This window comes from Mastomys coucha, unplaced genomic scaffold (assembly GCF_008632895.1).
Source record: "Mastomys coucha isolate ucsf_1 unplaced genomic scaffold, UCSF_Mcou_1 pScaffold12, whole genome shotgun sequence".
In the NCBI taxonomy this organism is placed as follows: Eukaryota; Metazoa; Chordata; class Mammalia; order Rodentia; family Muridae; genus Mastomys; species Mastomys coucha.
The window spans coordinates 21,347,761-21,366,370 of NW_022196894.1; the positions used below are offsets into that span (position 1 = coordinate 21,347,761).

At 42.0% G+C, this 18,610-nt stretch overlaps 1 protein-coding gene across 2 annotated transcripts in view; it reads left to right on the top strand.

Moving 5' to 3' along the window:
- Positions 1 to 3,228, top strand: part of Rtp4 (receptor transporter protein 4) — a 6,297-nt gene extending 3,069 nt beyond the window's left edge. For both annotated transcript variants that reach the window (XM_031363527.1, XM_031363526.1), the window contains one exon: positions 1,796 to 3,228. In XM_031363527.1, the coding sequence (XP_031219387.1) occupies positions 1,796 to 2,360 (565 nt within the window). In that variant the 3' untranslated portion in view covers positions 2,361 to 3,228. The remainder of the gene's footprint in view (positions 1 to 1,795) is intronic.
- Positions 3,229 to 18,610: the final 15,382 nt, after the last annotated feature.

Sequence of the window (18,610 nt, forward strand, 5' to 3'; positions counted from 1 at the left end):
CCCCCACCCCCAGCTTCCCTCTGCAGGTACACCCTTTCTCTCTTCCCCCTCCCGCTTCCCATGGCGATTTTTCTGACCTTGGGGCCAGTGAACTTGCCCAAGAGCAGCTTCCCAATGAACCTGCCTTTAATATAATCTAATCTGGCTTGAATTGGCTCATTTCACCGGCAGAGGAATAACCTAGCACTGATTAATTCAGAAAAGCCAACAGACTTATAAAGCCAGGCAAGGAGAGTTGCCATGCTGGTTCACATAAGGTCCTGCAATAAGGAGCAGGAATCCTGGGCAGGAAAAATGCAATATCGTTTAAAGGATATTTCACATATCTTTCTAGCATTCCTTAGGTGAACTTGTCTTTGTAGGGCTGCCCTCCTTCCTGAGGGGTGGTCAGTTGGTCAGGTGCTTAGCCAGTCCAATTAGAAAGTATCCACCCAGGCAAGAAATTCTATTCTCTTGACCCAAAGGAGTTTCCACTTAATGGGCTTTTATTGCTATTCTAAGGCTTAGATTTAGTTGTGGGATCTTTGAGATTTGACATTCTCAGGAGATATGAACTTCTTACTCAGGGGCCAGAGCTCCTAAAGCAGGCTTTTCCCACTCCCAGCATTGTATGTCTCATAGGGAGCTGGAATTGAAAAACAAAAAAGAGAAACATAAATGAATTTCAAAGGAGTCCTGCTGGCTATTCCTGACCAGCCCCTCCAGGCTGCAGCAGTTCTCCTGGCCTGACCCCTGCTCTGCACTAGTTCCTAAGACAGGCGTGACTAAGATCAAGCAGCCACTTTGCATATCACTTTACAGAAAGCTTGTGGATGAAAATGAGAAGGTTAAAACCCAAATAGCCCTTCACTATTGGCTACCTTCTCTGTAGTCTTAAACCACTCCTTGTCAGAGAGGAATAAAGATGGCTGGCCTGGGAAGTCAAACCCTTCTTTTCCAGAACCCTAGGGACTTTTCTAGGGCTCCAGAACCCTCAGTTTCCCCCCCTCTTCAAGGATACCTGACCACCCTTGCCCTACCTCAAACTGTGTTATCTCTTACAAATTCTCAACCACAGGTTTCCCCATGTTCTAATCTGTTAGTCATGCTGCTCATTAGAGGTGATGTTCTGTAGTAGGTAGATGAACAAGGTTGGTTTCACTGGCCTAGGCTGAGAAAACAACCCTTTCCCCTTGTCCTTTATATCCCAAGCAAGCTGTGTATGTATACATTGTGTTATTCACTTTTCTTGGCTGGCAAGGGACTCAGTAATACCTTTGAGGGATAACATAAAGAGAGATAATAGGGAAAGGCATCAGTATTGCCTGCCTCAAAATAGGCACTTTATAGAAGTTTCATGTTACCAAAATGAAGAAGGAAGTGTTGCATATAGTAATATTCTCCTCCTCCTCCTTCTTTTTCTTTTTCTAGACAGGGTTTCTCTATGTAGCCTTGGATGTCCTGGAACTCACTCTGTAGTACAGGCTAGCCTTGAATTCAGAGACCTGCCTGCCTCCGTTCTCTGAGTGATGGGATTAAAGGCATGTTGAGTGCCAGAGCCATTAACTCCTGGGTAACAATTCTCTTCCTTTTAAGACTTCCAGAGTGGCTTTTCCTATCAAAGAGGCAGACTCAGTGGTAACAGGGAAGTATCTAAAAGAGATTGCCTCTTGTTCCTGTTCATCTGTGACCATGCCACTCAAAACCATGTCAAGTTCTCCACACCGAAGGGGCTTCCTAGAATCCCTTAGCTGACCGTTTCCTCTTGGGTCAGTGGTCATTAAGGACACAGAGGATTTCTTTCTTCTGCCTATAGGTTCCAGTGTTCCAGATGTTGCAGAAGTTGGTCCTCAGCTCAGGTGAAAATCTTGTGCCACATGTACCAGGACGCTTCGAAATCGCAGGGCCGGGTACTCATGAGGATCTTTGGTCAGAAGTGCCAGAAGTGTTTTGGATCTCAATTTGAGAATCCTGAGTTCTCCACAGAGAACATCAAAAGGATTCTGAATAACCTAGTTAATTGTATTCTGCAGAGATACTATGGACACAGGAAGATAGCACCGATCTCAAAGGCGTCTTTGGATGAGAAGGTGCCTTCGGATGGGCCCCACGACATATTCAATTGTGAGGCATGCAGTCTTAGCTCTCATGGAAGGTGTGCCCTTGCACACAAACCAAGACCACCCAGATCCCCATCTCCATCACCAAAGAGCCACAGTTCCTCTCCATCAAAGAGCTGGCCTTCACCACCTCAGACTGGGAATACAGATTTTGGAAATAGAACTTTTCAGGAACACAGTGAGCCCCGTGAAATAGGGTCCCAAATGTTACTGGTTTTGTCTATCGCTGCACTTACCTTTATTAGTTTCTTCATTAGATAATAGGTTTATCACTTTGTTTTAATCCCATGGTGGTCAATAAAATAGATGCCATCTCAATATGACAGTGAATTCATGTGGGATCAAGTAAGGTCAAATATACAGAATAAACCTGCTTTCCTGGACGTGCTCTGAAAATAACCTAAAGCATGGCCCACACACAATGGACCCAATAACAAATTTGTATTGAATTGCTGAATCATCTGCACTAGCTTGCTCACTTATTGTTCTAAAGCTCTGTTGATTAAATCTTGATGATAACTAATGGTCATGTGTGCTATGAGATATAAAGCAGCAGCTGGAGTAAGGGAGTACCTGGTGGGCCCCTGCCAAGGTGTTCTCCCGAGAAATCGTGCCATGTGATAGATATGGTGTAAGGGAGTTTTATTGTGGGGGAAGGGGGGAGCAGGGACCTAGAGAAGTGGGGGGCAGAGTTATAGGGGCAAAGAAGTGGGGACAGAGAAGGACAGAGAGAGAGAGAGAGACTGGCCAGGAACAGGAGGGAACAGAGAGAGAAAAAGGAAAGGAGAGGAGGAGGAGGAGGGGCTGGGGAGTTCGTGGGCAGTCCTATAGGGCTGCCCTGGCAGCACCTGGCTCGAACCTGGTGGGCAGCAGGTGATGACATAGGCCTAGGTTCCTGGGAGAAGCCTAGTGGGATCTTCCATTAACCAACAATGAGTATTATTGTCAATTTTCTGTGGCAGACTGGGAAATGCTCCCCCCACCAAAAACACCCTACTGTGGCAGACTGGGAAATGCTCCCCCCACCAAAAACACCCTACTGTGGCAGACTGGGTAATGCTTCTCCCACCAAAAATGCCCTTCCCCACAGCCTCTAGAATTTGTTAATAAACTGTATTGGAAGAATGGATTCATAGACATAATTAATTATGGGATTTTGAGGTAAAGTGTCTTGCTTTATCAAGACGAATGATAACAGAAGGTCCTATTTTGTCTTTTCCATCAGGGTCCATGAAAAGCTCGTTGTTGAAGGCATGGTCTTAGGGTGACTGTGCTCTGGGAAGTAGCAAAAGTTTAGGACATGGGCTTAAGGGGGCGTGGATCTCTAGGGCATGTTCTTGTAAGCCTATTGAGGCCTTACCTGTTCGTTCCCTTCTCTTACTTCACAGTCATCGTTAGATGAGCATCCTCTTTCTCCCTCTACTTAACAACAGTCAAGTAGCCACATTAATGGCTGCAACATGGTGGCAAAATATTTCTAGATTATTTTGTCAGAACAAGGGAAATCCAAAGGATACATCTCATAAGAGGAAGGCAACAGGGTCAACATCAGGAGAGGAGATTTGAGGATAGAAGCACAGGCTGGAGCAAAGTGTTTCAAAAATGAAGGAAAAGCTCACCAACTGTTAGAAGTTAGCTCCTGAAAACTCAAGCAGCAGACATGAGCTACAAAGCAGTGGGACTCAGAAAGGTCCCTCAGAGACAATGACTATTTTTATCAGTTATCATTTACCATTACTGCACAGATACACACAGTAATTTGATCAGTTGAAGTAGAAGAGGCTAGAACACCAAGGATAAAAACATCTGTTTTCGTTTCCTCTCAGGTTACTCCCATCAGCTTCTATTCAATTCCCAAACTACTGTGTGTGTGTGTGTGTATGTGTGTGTGTGTGTGTGTCTGTGTCTGTGTCTGTGTCTGTGTCTGTGTATGTTCTGTTTCTACAAGCCTTGGGAGATTGACCTGAAAGCTTCATCTGTAGCCTGGCTATGCTATATAATCTGGTTCAAGCCATTATCCTTCCCTGAGCCTCAGTTTCTCTATCTGAAAAATAGACTAAGGTAAAGTATAGGGGATTGATCTGTTTAACATGGATTTTTTTTCCATGTGTAAGAGGTTTAATTGAGAGGGGGAGAGGGGGGTAGCGGAGAGAGAAGAAGGGGGGGGGAGAGAGAGCTAACATGGATGTTTTGAGAAAGGTAGTAAAGATCAATATGCAAGAGTAAGTGATCGGGAACTGACTCAGCAGAGTAGGGAGATGGAAAATAAAAGTTAAGTATGGGAAGAGCAAGATGTAAATAGCAACCCTAAGGACTCTAAGGGAGATGCTGGGAGGAACAAAGAAGCAAGACCAGAGGAACACCTTGTGAAGGAGTATCCCGGGACACACCGGCAGCCTAGCAAGTGCTAACTCATTGAATATATCAAGGCCTTATTCTCTGAGAGCCGAGTCACAGAGACTCTGAGCTTTGTGGATTCCCAAGACATAGGGAATCCAGAAATGCTACCCACTTCTGTTTCCATCTCATGGCCCCATTTCTTACTTTATCTTATCTCTGGGAATCTTAAACGGGTTCTAGCTGGACATGGTATTCTTGCTGAGTTCCTTGGTAAGAACCATTTGACATTTAGGATCTTGAGGCCTGCAGGAGTCTTGAGTCTCAGCTACACAAAGACAGCAACTGAATTAATGTGATTGTTGCTAAGCAGGGCCATTCCTATTTGTATACCTTGATTTCTAGCACTACCTACATTTACATATCGGAACCACGTTGCTCAGTCATTAGCATAGCTTCCTTCCTGCCTGTGGCATTCTTTAGGGTGCTTTGTCTTCAAGGGAGCATGTCCAAGCTGCACTCAGAGCTAAAGCTTTATGATACTGACCTCCCACTGACTTACTGGGCTGGCAGTGTCTGAAGGATACCATATTTGATAAAAGTAGGATTTGCCACAGTCATACTACTGCATCTGTAACTCTATTTCTGAAAGTTCAGTTCCTAGATCTAAAGCAATATTTTATGGCTTGCCCATTTGCTACGGCAAGAAGATAGAATATTTCATACATGTTGCTCAGCTTCTGGGAGCTTGTTAGTAATCATTATGTTACTCCAAATATAGGTAGATACATTGCCCGGATTCTTTCTACCCCTTCACATGGTATTCTCTTATGTGCATTTATGCATGTGTATTTCCATTTTATATGAGGATATATATACATATATATGTGTGTGTATATGCATACATATATATGCATACACACACATATATGTCCTAGTCATATATGAATATATGTGTAAATACACATATACATATGTACACACACATATATATACATATATATGTATAGATATCACATGTATGTGTGTGTGTGTGTGTGTGTGTGTGTGTGTGTATTTGATAACTTGACACAAGCAGGGCCATCTGGGAGTAGGATCCTCAAGTGAAAAAATGCCTCTATCAAATTATCTATAGGCAAGTCTGTGGGACATTTTCTGGGTCAGTGTTCAATAAGAGAGATCCATCCGCTGTGGGTGGTGCTACCCCTGGGCAGGTAGCCCTGGATGGTATAAGAAAGCAGGATGAGCAAGCAAGCCCTCAGGAAAAGTGAGCCAGCAAAAGTGTTTCTCCATGGCCTCTGTTTGACTTCCTACCTCCAGGTTCCTGCCTTGACTTCTTTTCTAATGAACTATAAAGTGCAAGCTGAAATAAGCCCTTTTCTCCCTAAGTTACTCTAGGGCACAGTGTTTTATCATAGCGATAGAAAGCAACCTAAGACAGTCATGCTGGGTGAGGAGCCTGCCTACTCCTGTATGATAGATCTCACCCGTAGGGAGTGAACGAAGCCCAAGTGAGTGGATATTGTTGACGTGGTCATAAGTATGGGAAGGATTCCGGTGTCTATGCCCCCTGGGACTGGCCAAGCTTTCTCCAGGCAAGGCTTAGAGGGCTGCCAAAGCCTTCCTTTGTTCCAAGTGTGAATATTGATAGTATGTGCAGAAAATATTCAGCCTAGCTTCTGTCCCCAGGATGAGCGATCAGGAGTTAGTAATGCATGTTTTGGAGGAGAGGAGCACAACTAACTTCATAGCATATGAGACCCTGAGTTTATGGATTCACTGAGCCAGGGGCCCTTGGAGAGCTGTGCTGGTCGAAGCCCTCTAAGCAAGAAATGCAGGCCTATATCAGAGTATCTGCTGATTTCAGGCAGGAGGAAATCACTACTTTCTCTGTGATGATATGTTGTAATGTGACCAGTTTGCCACCAATTATCTGGTTAGTATACTCAGGGAATACTAGTATGTTGAAGGCTCATTTGTTCATGCTAAACTGAGAAGTCAGAAGTCACATGTAAACCAACCTTATTTACTAGAAATTTATACTATGGGGCCAATTCATAGCCCCCATCCCCATTTCTATGACTAGTTCACTCATGTGACCAAAGTACTGAAGGATCCAGTGACAGAAACTCCCCATGCCAATCACTTTCTATTTGGATAGTTTAAGGTCTTTTTCTGGTGGGTACATTAGGTAGGTATTATCATAACACATGTGTTTTGTTTGTTTGTTTACATTTTGTACCCATCTTAAAAATCCATTCAGATTTCTCTTCCTCTAATCTCACTGTCTCTAAGCTTCCTATCTGTTATACTTTAAGGTCTTATGTGTTAAAAAAGACTTGGTCAGATCAACTCATTCAAAGATAATGAATTGCATCCTGAGGTCCGATGTAAAAATATTATTGCCATAGACAGGGGTTTAGTTTTGACATGATTGGAGCAATGAGGGAATGAAGAAAGGACAGACATACAGACAGGTGTACAGAAAATCTGGGATCTGGGAAACTTCATCTGTTTAAATACTGCTAAATAAGGAGGTGGATTTATAGTAATTTACTATAAGACAATGTATATTTTCTTTCTCCCTCCTTTTCTCCCTCTCTCTCCCTCCTTCCCTCTCCTTCCTTCCTCCCTTTCTTTCTTCCTTTCTCTCTCTCCTTCCTTCCTCCCTCTTTCTTCTCTCTCTCTCTCTCTCTCTCTCTCTCTTTCTCTCTCTTTTTTTTCTTTCTTTCTTTCTTTCTTTCTTTCTTTCTTTCTTTCTTTCTTTCTTTCTTTCTTTCTTTCTCTCTTGTCTCACTATGCAACCCTGGCCATTCTGAACTCTCTGTGTGGACCAGGCTGATCTCTAGCTCATGCAGATCTGCCTGCCTCTGCCTCTTGAGTGCTTAAATTCAGGGCATGCTATATACACATGTGACTATGATAAACACTAGCATTAAAAAATGATAGTTCATGTGGTGTTTCCAGACTCCCCTCATCAAATCATCCCTAATCATGTATTTTTTTTGCATTCTACTATGCTTCTCTATTTACATACTTGAGGATTGACCTGGTTCCTACAGTAAAGGATTGAAACAGAAATAGAAGGAGAAATTTCAGTGTCAACTCCTGGGTCCCCAGTGAGCATTATCAGTCTGGCCAAGTAGCCAAGTTGGGGTCTGAAACAGAAGCACATTTTACTTGGTAAATATTTTAAGTTCTGAGCTGATTCTCAAGTGAACAGACATTTAACCTGAGCAGGCTCAGTAAAAGCTGCTGTTAACAAGATCAGGCATCCTCTGAAATGGGAAAAACAACTTTCCCCTGTGTCAGTCAATAATTGGGGCCTCAGGCTAAAAGCTACATATTTCAAGGATGCTAATGCATCCCTGGCCTCTCCTCACCCACCTTTCTTGTTGTCTGGCCTCTAACACCCTCCACATGCTCAGTCTGGTGAAGAAGGCATAAGATCTCAAACATCCTTAGGCCAAGAAGCAGAAGGAGAGATGCCTCTGGAGACATGGAAGGACAGAGTCATCTGGTGTCAGTCAGAAATGATTCTCCAGTGAAACCCAGAGCCGTGCCCCTTAGAGAGGAAAGGGAGTCGCTGCTTGACCCTGCTGCCTCAGCTGGGACCCAACAGCACGGGCTTCCACTTAAGGATGTCAGTTCTGTGAACACTCAGCGTCATGACCTGGCCTCAGGATTGCACTAAAAGCTGTAGCTCAGAACTAGAAAGATCTCCACTTTGCAAGGAGAAGATTGAGGTGTTAGAAAAGCGGAGGTGAATTGGGCAACTCGAAACAACATGCTCTGGCTCTCAGAAATTTCCAAATGACTTCAGAGTTGCTGATGGCTTTCAAGTATTCTAACGTGCTTGGGGGGGGGGACGGTCTAGAAAGTGGGGGAGCATCAGGGAGTGGTGTTGTACTCAATAATTCTCATCACTGACACAATGAGTGAACAGCCTTTCTCTGGAGATCCTGAGATGTTGGGGACGAGGGGGGTTCCAGTGACTCCAGTAACTTAGAGGTTCTCTCAGGGGTCCTCTAGGCCTAATGCATCGTTCAACCGATGAAGAAAATAAAATCCTTGGAGGCAGAACTAAGTTGATTGTTCATAAAATCATCTGTCTTATACAGATAACAAATCAACCTGTTTTAGAAATTTTGTCAGACTCATTAATTAATGAGGAGAGAATAAGATTTAAGACTATCCCAAAGAGCATTTCTGAAGCTAGATATGAAAAAGCAATCTAATGACCTGTCATGTTACAAACTGTACAAAAATAATTTGTATTTCTTTTTTTTTTCTTTTCTTTCTTTCTTTCTTTTTTTTTTTTTTTTTTTTTTTTTTTTTTTTTTTTTTTTTTTTTTTTTTTTGGTTTTCTTCAAGACAGGGTTTCTCTGTGTAGCCCTGGCTGTCCTGGAACTCAACTTTGTAGACCAGGCTGGCCTCGAACTCAGAAATCCGCCTATCTCTGCCTCCTAAGTGCTGGGATTAAAGGCGTGGACCACCACCACCCGGCTATATTTCTTAACAGAATCATAGACTATAACTTTTTGGACTATCAGTTATGATAATCAGGACTTATTTGTATTTCTATGGAACAAAATGTATAAGTGATCCTGTACAGTTAAGCAAAATAGTCTAGTACATGGAGGATTGAGCCCAACCTTGAAAGAGAAAAGCAGCTATCAATACCTTTGGTCTCCTGGTTGCACTCCTGTAACCTGACTTCCCTGTTCCTTGTAAGACAGACCACCATGATAAGGTACATGTGGTCCAGTAAAGTTGTTCACCTTAGAGTGGCTGAGAAAGAGGGAAGATGAAAAAGAAGGGAGGGGGGAGAAGGAGACAAATGGATAAGAAAGGAAATAAGGACAGATGCTCCTAGGTATGGTGGAGGAGAAGGTTTACTGTAGATAAAAGGCACACATAGCCAGAGGCATCTGAAATGGTCCAGACTGAACCAGGCCATGAGAGGAGAGAAGGAGCGGTTTAATTAATTATAAAGTGAGAGACAAAGAGAAAGGAACCAGGAGCCAATAGGCTGGGAGCAAGCCAGGAGACCAAGAGGCCAATGTAGCTTACATGGCTGGGTTATACAGGAGTCAGAGGAGCTGGGGGAAAGGAAACATGGTGTAGGCCCTGAGCTGCAGAGTTCAGGGTATGGGGTGGGCAATGCCAGCCAGAAAGATCTGTAACAAATAGGGACTAGGCGAGATTGGAGGCCAGAGTCTGCTTTGGCATGTTAAGAAGGTACCTCAGTTAGCCATTTGTCCTGAGTTTGAGGCCTAACAAGAAAGAAGAAAATATACTCTTGGAGAATACATATTTCTATGTGTTTTGTATACCTTGTAAGTGGTAGGTCATTAATTGCCTCTTCATATCTAGCTTCTGAAATGCTCTTTGGGCATTTCAGTCTTAAATCTTATTCTCTCCTCACTTATCAATGAGTTTAACCAAGTCTCTGAAACAGGTTGATTTGCTGTCTGTATAAGACAGATGATTTTTTGAACAAGCAACTTCTGCCTTCAAAGATTTGACTTTCTTCATCAGTCAAACAATGGATGCATTAGGCCTAGAGGACCCCTGAGAGATACTCTAAGGTATTGGAGTCACTAAGCCTCCTGGATTCCCCTCGTTCCCTCCATCTTAGGATCTCCAGGGAAAGGCCATTCACTCTCTGTGTCAGCAATGAGAATTATTGACTATAACATCACTCCCTGCTGGGCCCTATCTCCCAAAGGTCCTGCTACCTCCTAATAAGCTGTTATTTTGCTGTAATCCATTGATGAGATAATCTGTAGATACAGTGGAGTGCTCATGATCTTCCTAAAGGCCCCAATTCTAAACAATGATGTTTAGAACTAAACCAGGGACCAAGTTGTACTAGGGAGACTTGAAATATTAGGAGAGAGGGTACATGTCAGAGCTAAAGCATAACAATATGTTTTGGATTTTTAGTTTATCCAAAGTCATAGTGGTAATTACAAACATATATGACAGTCAAAATACTATTATATTTAACCAAACAATTTTGTCCTTATGAGACAATTGGGAAAGCCAAGATGTTGAAGAGGTAAGTAGTCACATGTTGGACTACTTAGAGAAGTGGTAGGTCTGCTCAACCCCTCTATCCTTCCTAAGGTGTCGTTGTGCCAACCCTGACCTGTTCAAATTGCATCATTATTTCCAGTCTCCAAAGCCACAGTGCCTGCTCAATGCTCTCTTTTTTTCTTGAAGCATTCTACAGGACCTTGGAGCATCCTCTAAGCTCACATATACTCCATTCCCACACTCACCTGTCTGGGAGCCTTGCTGCTCCTACAGCTCCTCTCTGTACCTGTGAGATCCCATGGCATCTCACTGGGTAAGTCCCCTCAGAGAAGGTGTTCAGGAAAGCCAATGGCGATAACTCTCTGAGATATATAACCAACCACATTCAAGCCCTGGGTGTGCTTGGTTGGCATCGATGCCCTTCCAAGTCCTTCCAGTGCTTAAGCTGAGGGAATTTTTAACATTGGGAGTGATGAGTTTCATACAGAGCCTCGAAAGCCTGGGAAGGTTTGTTTACAGTTCTGGGGGTATGTTTGGGGCTCTGGGAAAGTTCCAATTTCCTGGCTCTTCTTCAGAGCCAACATTATCTAGCTTCTTTGTGGCAGTGCATGGGGATGGGTGAGCTATTTGCCAAGTGATTTAGATTTAGGAGCCTGAGGCAAGTAACACTGAGCTGCTGACTGACTATGCCAAGGCGTCTGCACAAACACCGTTTGTTCTTTTGTTCTTGCCAGATCTGTGTGGGTGGCAGAGGTTGAAATAATTTCATTACCAGAGTCCATCAACCTTGACAGTGCTTCTGCAAGGCTTGTCTTTTTCATGATCATTTTATTTGTCTGAGATGGAATTCAGGTGCTTAAGGAACGGGGGTGGGGGGAACACAGAGATAGCTATTAACCACTCAAAGGAGCATAGGAGCAGAATGAGTCAGCTGCCCCCACACCCAAATTCTGAGGCTTGTCATTGCATTCTCTTTACCCTTCAAATAAGAAGAGAAGGAGTCTTGAAGGATAACTGATTTGTGGGTAGTAAAACTGAGAACCATCATAGTTTTCAGTATGGGACTGGAATGAGAATAGGTTGAAAAATGCTTGACTTGGGTTTCAATATTTTTCTTCCTCTTTACAGTCAGGCCCACAGCACTGAGTAAGACTGGTATTCTACACCTTAGATATGAAGGCCAAGGGAGAGAACCCAGTTTACTTACATTCTCACAGCTGTTTCCAGTAGTTTATGGGTCAGTTGTGGGGGACAAGGCAGTAGAAAGAGCTCTAAGATGAGTCAGCTAGTACCCTGCTTGCTAAGATGTTCCAAAAGCAAGGTCAAAGAGAAGAGACAGAGGCAGGAATGATGGGAGACTCTATTTCCCTTCTGCTCAAATCAAACCCTTTTCCTGGAATGCCATGTCATTTCCTTTAAGGCCTCCAGGACCTGCTGCTATCACTTTTTGACAGCTTCTCCCCCAGATATAGTATTGTTTCTGGAACATCCATGAGAAGTGGTTCATTCTATAACTCTACTCCTATCATAGAATCTCAGCCTTCACATCAACACCAAGGCTAAAACAGTCAGCTTAATAAATAAGTGGGAAACTGAGACCCAGTGATACGGAGTACTTGGTCAAGATCCCATGACTAATAACCATGGAACTGGAAACCTGACATTCAGACTCTGTACTGTAATGTATGATCACCCTCACATAAACTCCCCATGCTTTCTCTCTTCTTACTTCTCTTCCTGGCCACTAAAGTCCATTTCTAAATGTGCATGAGCTTTTTTCCTTGGGCCCATATTAAAATCAGAAAGTCTCAGGCAGGGAAGGGGTTCAGAGCCAAGAGGGATGGAAAAGCTGAACTTTAGTGGGTGTCAGGGTTTGTTTGCCTAGCATGCATTTTTTCATTCACTTTTACAGGACCTTACCATTTGTCAGGTGGCCATCTCTCTTATATAATTCTCCCATGTCTCACCCTTACTTGCAATGCATGTCCTAATTGATGTGAGGAAAAACTTACCCTTTTGGCTGGGTGACTGCTTCATAAACAAGCATCAGATATAAGGTCGGTCAGCCAGCCACATGGACAGGCTTGCAGAGGCCCCTGGGAAAGTTGTACCTCACTTTTCAAGTAGAATTTCCAACAGACCTTCTCATGTTATCTGATCAAGCTATCCTCAGATTTGAAGTCTGCAGTGCCCATAACTTCCTCATTTGAAAGCTGAAGGCAAAATCCCAGATGATATAGGCCCATGTGGACCTTCAGGTTTGACCCACCTCTGTGCTTTGCTAAGGAGTCGTTAGAGTTCTTGTTTGCTTAAGCCACATAAAACTCATGGGTGAAAAGCAAGCAGATTCAGGCAGACAATCTAACAGAAACTTTGATGTGAGGATGTAGGAGATTCTTGGTCATTTGTAACTGTTGACAAGCTTGCCTGATGCATTACTACTCCCTTAGTCTTAATCTGGATTTCTTGAATCCTCCATTTTATCTTCTTTATCTTAGTTCAAATCCAACTCAGTTTTAAGTTCCAGATAAGACTTAGCTCTTTTCCACCAGTTCTGAACCTTTTCCAGTTCCTTCTCCTTAGATATCCTCTTCTCTACACAAAGCATCTATTACTCACTATCTCTACAGGTCCGAGAAAGACACATGTCACTTAAGGCCAGAAAGATAAATGTCCCTTAAAAATTGCAGTTATGTATTGGGTGTGTAGCTCAACAGTAGAATGCTCTTACCTGTCATATACAAGGGCTTAGGTTTGATCCCAAGCACAATTTCACTTTTGAGTGGATAAGAAACCTATGTAAGTTGGCCCATCATTTCCTAAACCACAAATTATTTTATTTGTTAGGATTCTTTATCACCAAAAAGTTAAACTTTTACTGTAACTGAAAAAAATAAATAAAAGGTTTTCTAAGTAAGTGGACATTTAAAAGCAGTGGTTCTCAATTTCCCCAATTCAAAAACTCTTTAATACTGTTCCTCATGTTGTGGTGACCCCAACATAAAATTATTTTATTGCTACTTCATAACTGTAACTTTGCTACTGTTTTGAATTGCAATGTACATATCTGTGTTTTCTGATGGTCTTAGGTGACCCCCGTGAAAGGGCCCTTTGATCTCTAAAGGGGTTGTGATCCACAGATTGAGAACTACTGTTTTAAAGGGACCACTACTCACATTGCCACACAGCTACACAGTTTAAAAACCATTTTATAATCTTCCTTAAACATGCATTCTGGAGGTCGAGGCCATTGTTTCTATTTCAGAAAACCAGAAATGGGTTTCAACCTCTATGAAGGAGTTTCTCCTGCATACACAGCTCTACAATCTCCATCTACTTTCACCTGTTCTTACAGACTTTCATCTCTACTCATGAACAAGGAGAAACATGGATATGAAACTACAGTGTGATGCCTCTAGTGTGTCCAGTTCCCATGTTCCCTTCACAATGGCAGAGTATTTGGCTTTTCACCTACCCAGCTCAACATGTAGACCTGGGTATAATATGTCTTCCTTAGTTTTAGTTGGCAGTGGAGTTTCTTTAATGAGGTGACCCCAAATATACTACTCAATGTCTTCAAATATTAACAACCTCATTTGTTTCCAAAACAGAGGAAGGATATCATGAAAATTAATGAGTGTGCTGCTGGAGATCAATTGTTTTTGACAAAAAGGTTCTTTGGAGCCCTTGTGAAGCAAATTATATGGACTCCCGCTCCCCCACTCCTTTCTTTTGAATGTGGGACAATATGTTTCTAACTAAAGAGTGCATTCTGATTATATTTACAATAGGAAAAAAAATGGAGACTTGGTAGGAGTCTCCTGGCTCTTCATCCTGTAGAAAAATGAAGTTCAGAGAAAAATAATTCCAAGGAATGAAAAGACAAAGACATGATGCCAATCAAATATTTCTCATGTCACCCTGGACTTTCCCCAGCACTTCTTATCTCTATACAGGTAAGTTTTTACTGAGTTAGGGGCACAGTGCCAGACCTCAGAGAGAAAAGGGGTCCAACAGTAGGTCTTACAGTTTAGTTACTGATTCCTAGTGCATAACTCCGGTGTCAGATTATTCACTGCCTCTCCTGCTCGTTCTATAAACAGCAACAACACACAAACCGTGTAAGAGGGCAGAAGTTAGCAATGTAGTCACTTGTCATGACAAATTCCAAAACATGAAGACATTTTTAATTCTATAGAATTCAGAGTGACAGCTTGTCTGCTCTGCATCCATTGTCATCTAATGTTCAGTAAGGTGATGTGACTCGAGTTAGGCTGATGGCATTTTTGAGGCATTTTGGCCTTGAGAAAGTTGAATTAGGGGGATATCTAATCTACAATCAGTTGGATACCTTTATATTGCACATATCAGAAAAATAATACTATTCACAATTTTATGGAGAGGGATTAGGTAATGTTTAAATATACTATTCCAGCCAAAAAGACACATGCCAATATGTTAAGAAATCAGATGGAAGTTTCCCAACTCTTGATCTGGATGCAAATAAAGAATATTTTAGTTTTTGTCCTTAAAAGGTATTTCTTAAGGACTAAAGTAACTGAAGGAAATTCAGAAAAAAAATAGATATGTATTCTAGCATTTAAAATTATTTTTGTATATTTGAAATTTTATATCATAAAAATGCAGGAAATGAATGACAAATTAATGGAACATGAAACAACAGTGATTAAAATGAGTGGGAGAAGTGGCTGGCTTTCTTATATCGAGAGGCAAATTGTTATAAAAGCCAAGAATAACCAAAGGAAAAAAATTCATTAGGAGGAAGAGATAACTTCCACAGCAATAATAGACAGGCTGTGCGATTGTTTGGTGTTCGAAATAATGATGGAAGCAAATCAGATAAACATGCTGGAAAGCTGGAATGTTCTACAGCTTTGACGTGGAAGGTTTATATTGATGAAGATAATTCAAAAATGAAAACACAACAGCCCAGAGAAACAATGACAGACTCATCAATAAACGGTTTTTCAAAATCTCATTAGCAAGCTTGTTACTCATTGGTTCAAACAGTGCTTAAGAGAGGTCAATCTCATCTTTGTCTTAAATTGACAAAGACACAGGGAATGCCTCTGAAGACTGACTGCTAATGTGTGAATGAAACTTAACAAGGGGTGGCTCTAATTGGGCAGTAAGCCTAAAGTTTTCCATGATATTAATACAGAACTATAAAGCTGAAAGTTATCTATCCAAACATCAGTACTTTAACCTGCTTGGACTAAATGCATTAGTGATTAACTCCGAGTTACCAATAATGTGTTGGAGTCATATTAAGGAAAGAACTCAAAGCACTTCCCCTTGGAGATGTGTAATCAAGAGCAAGTTCAACTTTGCATTGTCTACTTCAAACTCACTGTGTCTTTGGTTCTGTCTGTCTGTCAGATGAGTCTGAATCTGTGCTTGCCTGAACACTGTCTTGTGGATCTGTCCTCATATGTTTATATGTGTTATATGATGGTGTGTTCTGTCTGTGTCTTCTGTCTGTATGTCTCTGTTCTTCACAAAGGGCTTTCCTTTATTGAACAGTACAGAATTTACCCTGTCGGGGAAGGAATGGGTTATTTTACAGAAATCTAGACAGAGTTTTACAATGGATTAAGTCATTGGCCCCCACTGACTCAACTTACCCAGGCAACAGTATTACAAACATCATTGTTTATCAACCAACATCCATAAATGGGTATCCATTTTAGAAAATTGCTTTCAACCTCTGTATTTGGTGCTTTCAGCAAATGACACATATGCATTACTCTGAGTCATGAGCATGGAATGGGACATAACTTAAGATTACATGAGGATACAAAGTTGCATAGTTGATTACATGAGAAATCCAAGGCAACCATGGTTGGTTGTTTCATTGTTCTCAAGAAGACAGGTCAAACAATCATGCTGAGTGCACTGTAGGGCAGCAGTCTTAAAGCTTAAGTGTATTAGTAACTGGCTGCAAGGTCCAGCAAAAGTCCTAGGCACTCAGAAAATACCCTAAGAGATATTTTTATAAATATTGCATTATCACAATTTGTTACTTGTTTTGGGTTCTGTTCTTGTTTAAAATGAATATTTATCTTCACATCTGATGATAAATTCTTAAAGAAGGGCCTATCACTTATAAATGCCAATCACTGTCACCCTTCCTGCTCCCCTGTCACCAAAGCTGCTGCAGACTTGGAGGAAGAGTGATGGTATTAACTGGGAGCCAACTCTGGGTACAAGTTTGGGGTACAGTAGAAATCAGGTAAACATGAGTGAGTAGCAGCTTCCTATTGGGTTCTGGATCTGCTGGGCTCCATCTGGGAAGAGAAGGGACTTTGGGGAGTAGGCTGTGTGATTCCCAAAGGCTCCCAGTAATACTGGCAACAGCAACTGCTGCTGTTATTGACTTCATCTTCCATCATGCCTGTGTTTGAGGTCAGTGAACTGCACCCCATGGCCCAATCCTGTTCTGCTCTTGATTTTGAACTGAAACTTTGGTGAAACCCAGCTGTGATCATTTATTTGGTATTATTTATGACTACTTTTGTGCATGATAGCAGAGTTGAGTAATTGTGGTGGAGGCTATGTGCCTTGAGAAAGTCTAAAACATTTATTTTTAGTAAGTTGACTGGCCACTGCTGGTCCCTACACTATGTGACTTTCATCTCTGTGGGGGGCTGTGGTTGTCTGTAGTGTCTCTTAACCTAAATACTCCTGGGAGATGCCATTGTCCCATCCCTATGAAGAGGTGGAGTCTGTCTGTGTATGAATAAAATCTTGATATTTCCTCCATCAATAAAAACCTTTCTGAGCTCACCTGCAACCACTGATCCATGTCAATAAGAAACTAGCTTGTAGTGAATAGATATAGCTCTTTGAAACCATGTTGTGAGAATCTCATACTCTATGAAAAGGTCCTGGAAGGTCCGATGACAGAGACAGGCAGAGAGAGAGAGAAAGAGAGAGAGAGAAAGAGAGAGAGAGAGAGAGAGAGAGAGAGAGAGAGAGAGAGAGAGAGAGAGAGAGAGAGACAGAGACAGAGACAGAGAGACAGAGACAGAGAGACAGAGACAGAGACAGAGACAGAGACAGAGAGAGACAGAGACAGAGACAGAGACAGAGACACACACACACACACAGAGGCAGATCAGGAGGCTCACAGAAGAGCCAGACATGAATAAAGAAGCAGTCTAGGAAGCAGCCACACAAACTTCCAGTTGCCTGGGCATATGTCAAATGATCACACACTCAATCCTTTGCAAAAAAGCCACAGAATGGTTAGCTATGGTGATTATTAGCTATAATACAATAGCAGTTTTTAATGCAATGACTTTGAGTTAATTTGGGAAGTAGTAGTATCTAATTGAGTCATCTTATTTGATCTCCATAATATCCCCAAGAAATGCGATTAATTAACCCTAATTTAGATTTGAAAGAGCCATAGATCTGAGATCTCAAATTACACTCTCCATGCCAAGTAACATAGCCATGGTACAAGCCCAAGTCCACTGGACTCCTAAGCCTATGTACCCAATGTGCCTTCCAGTGTTGACACTGATGTGTTGAAAAGAGACAAGCTGTGAGACAGGAGGCAAATAGCTCTGAGAAGGCCACATTCCCAGTGGCATTGGGTGGAAAGAGGGGAAGCAATAACAGGATGAACCCACAGAGTAGAGTCAAGACCATGCTAAGTACTGTGTCCATGGTAATTAGTCCAACAATGTATGTGCATGTATATATATTCCTATATACATATGTGTGTGTGTGTATATATATATCCATAATATGCTTTTGTGTACTTTAAGGAACAACTATCTTTTAAATTCCTTCCTCTTTTTCTTTCTTCCAGCATTCATCAGTAGTTTAGTCCTCTGAATTGCTGAAGAATGTTTTTTTCCATTAGCTAACATTGCCCACTTGCTTACAAGTTTCCCATTTGGTAGGAGTAAGGGTTGCTCACAGTTTGGGGTTTTACCAACCATTTGGTTTAGCAAGTTTCTGGCTGCTAGAGAAAACAGGTAAGAACAAAACTGATTGTGTTTACAAAACCTCCTTACCACAGCAAAGAATTCCAGAACACGGTGGCATGATAAGTGCCAGACTCCACATTCCTCAGGGTCTGGAAGGCCCCCACAGCTAGA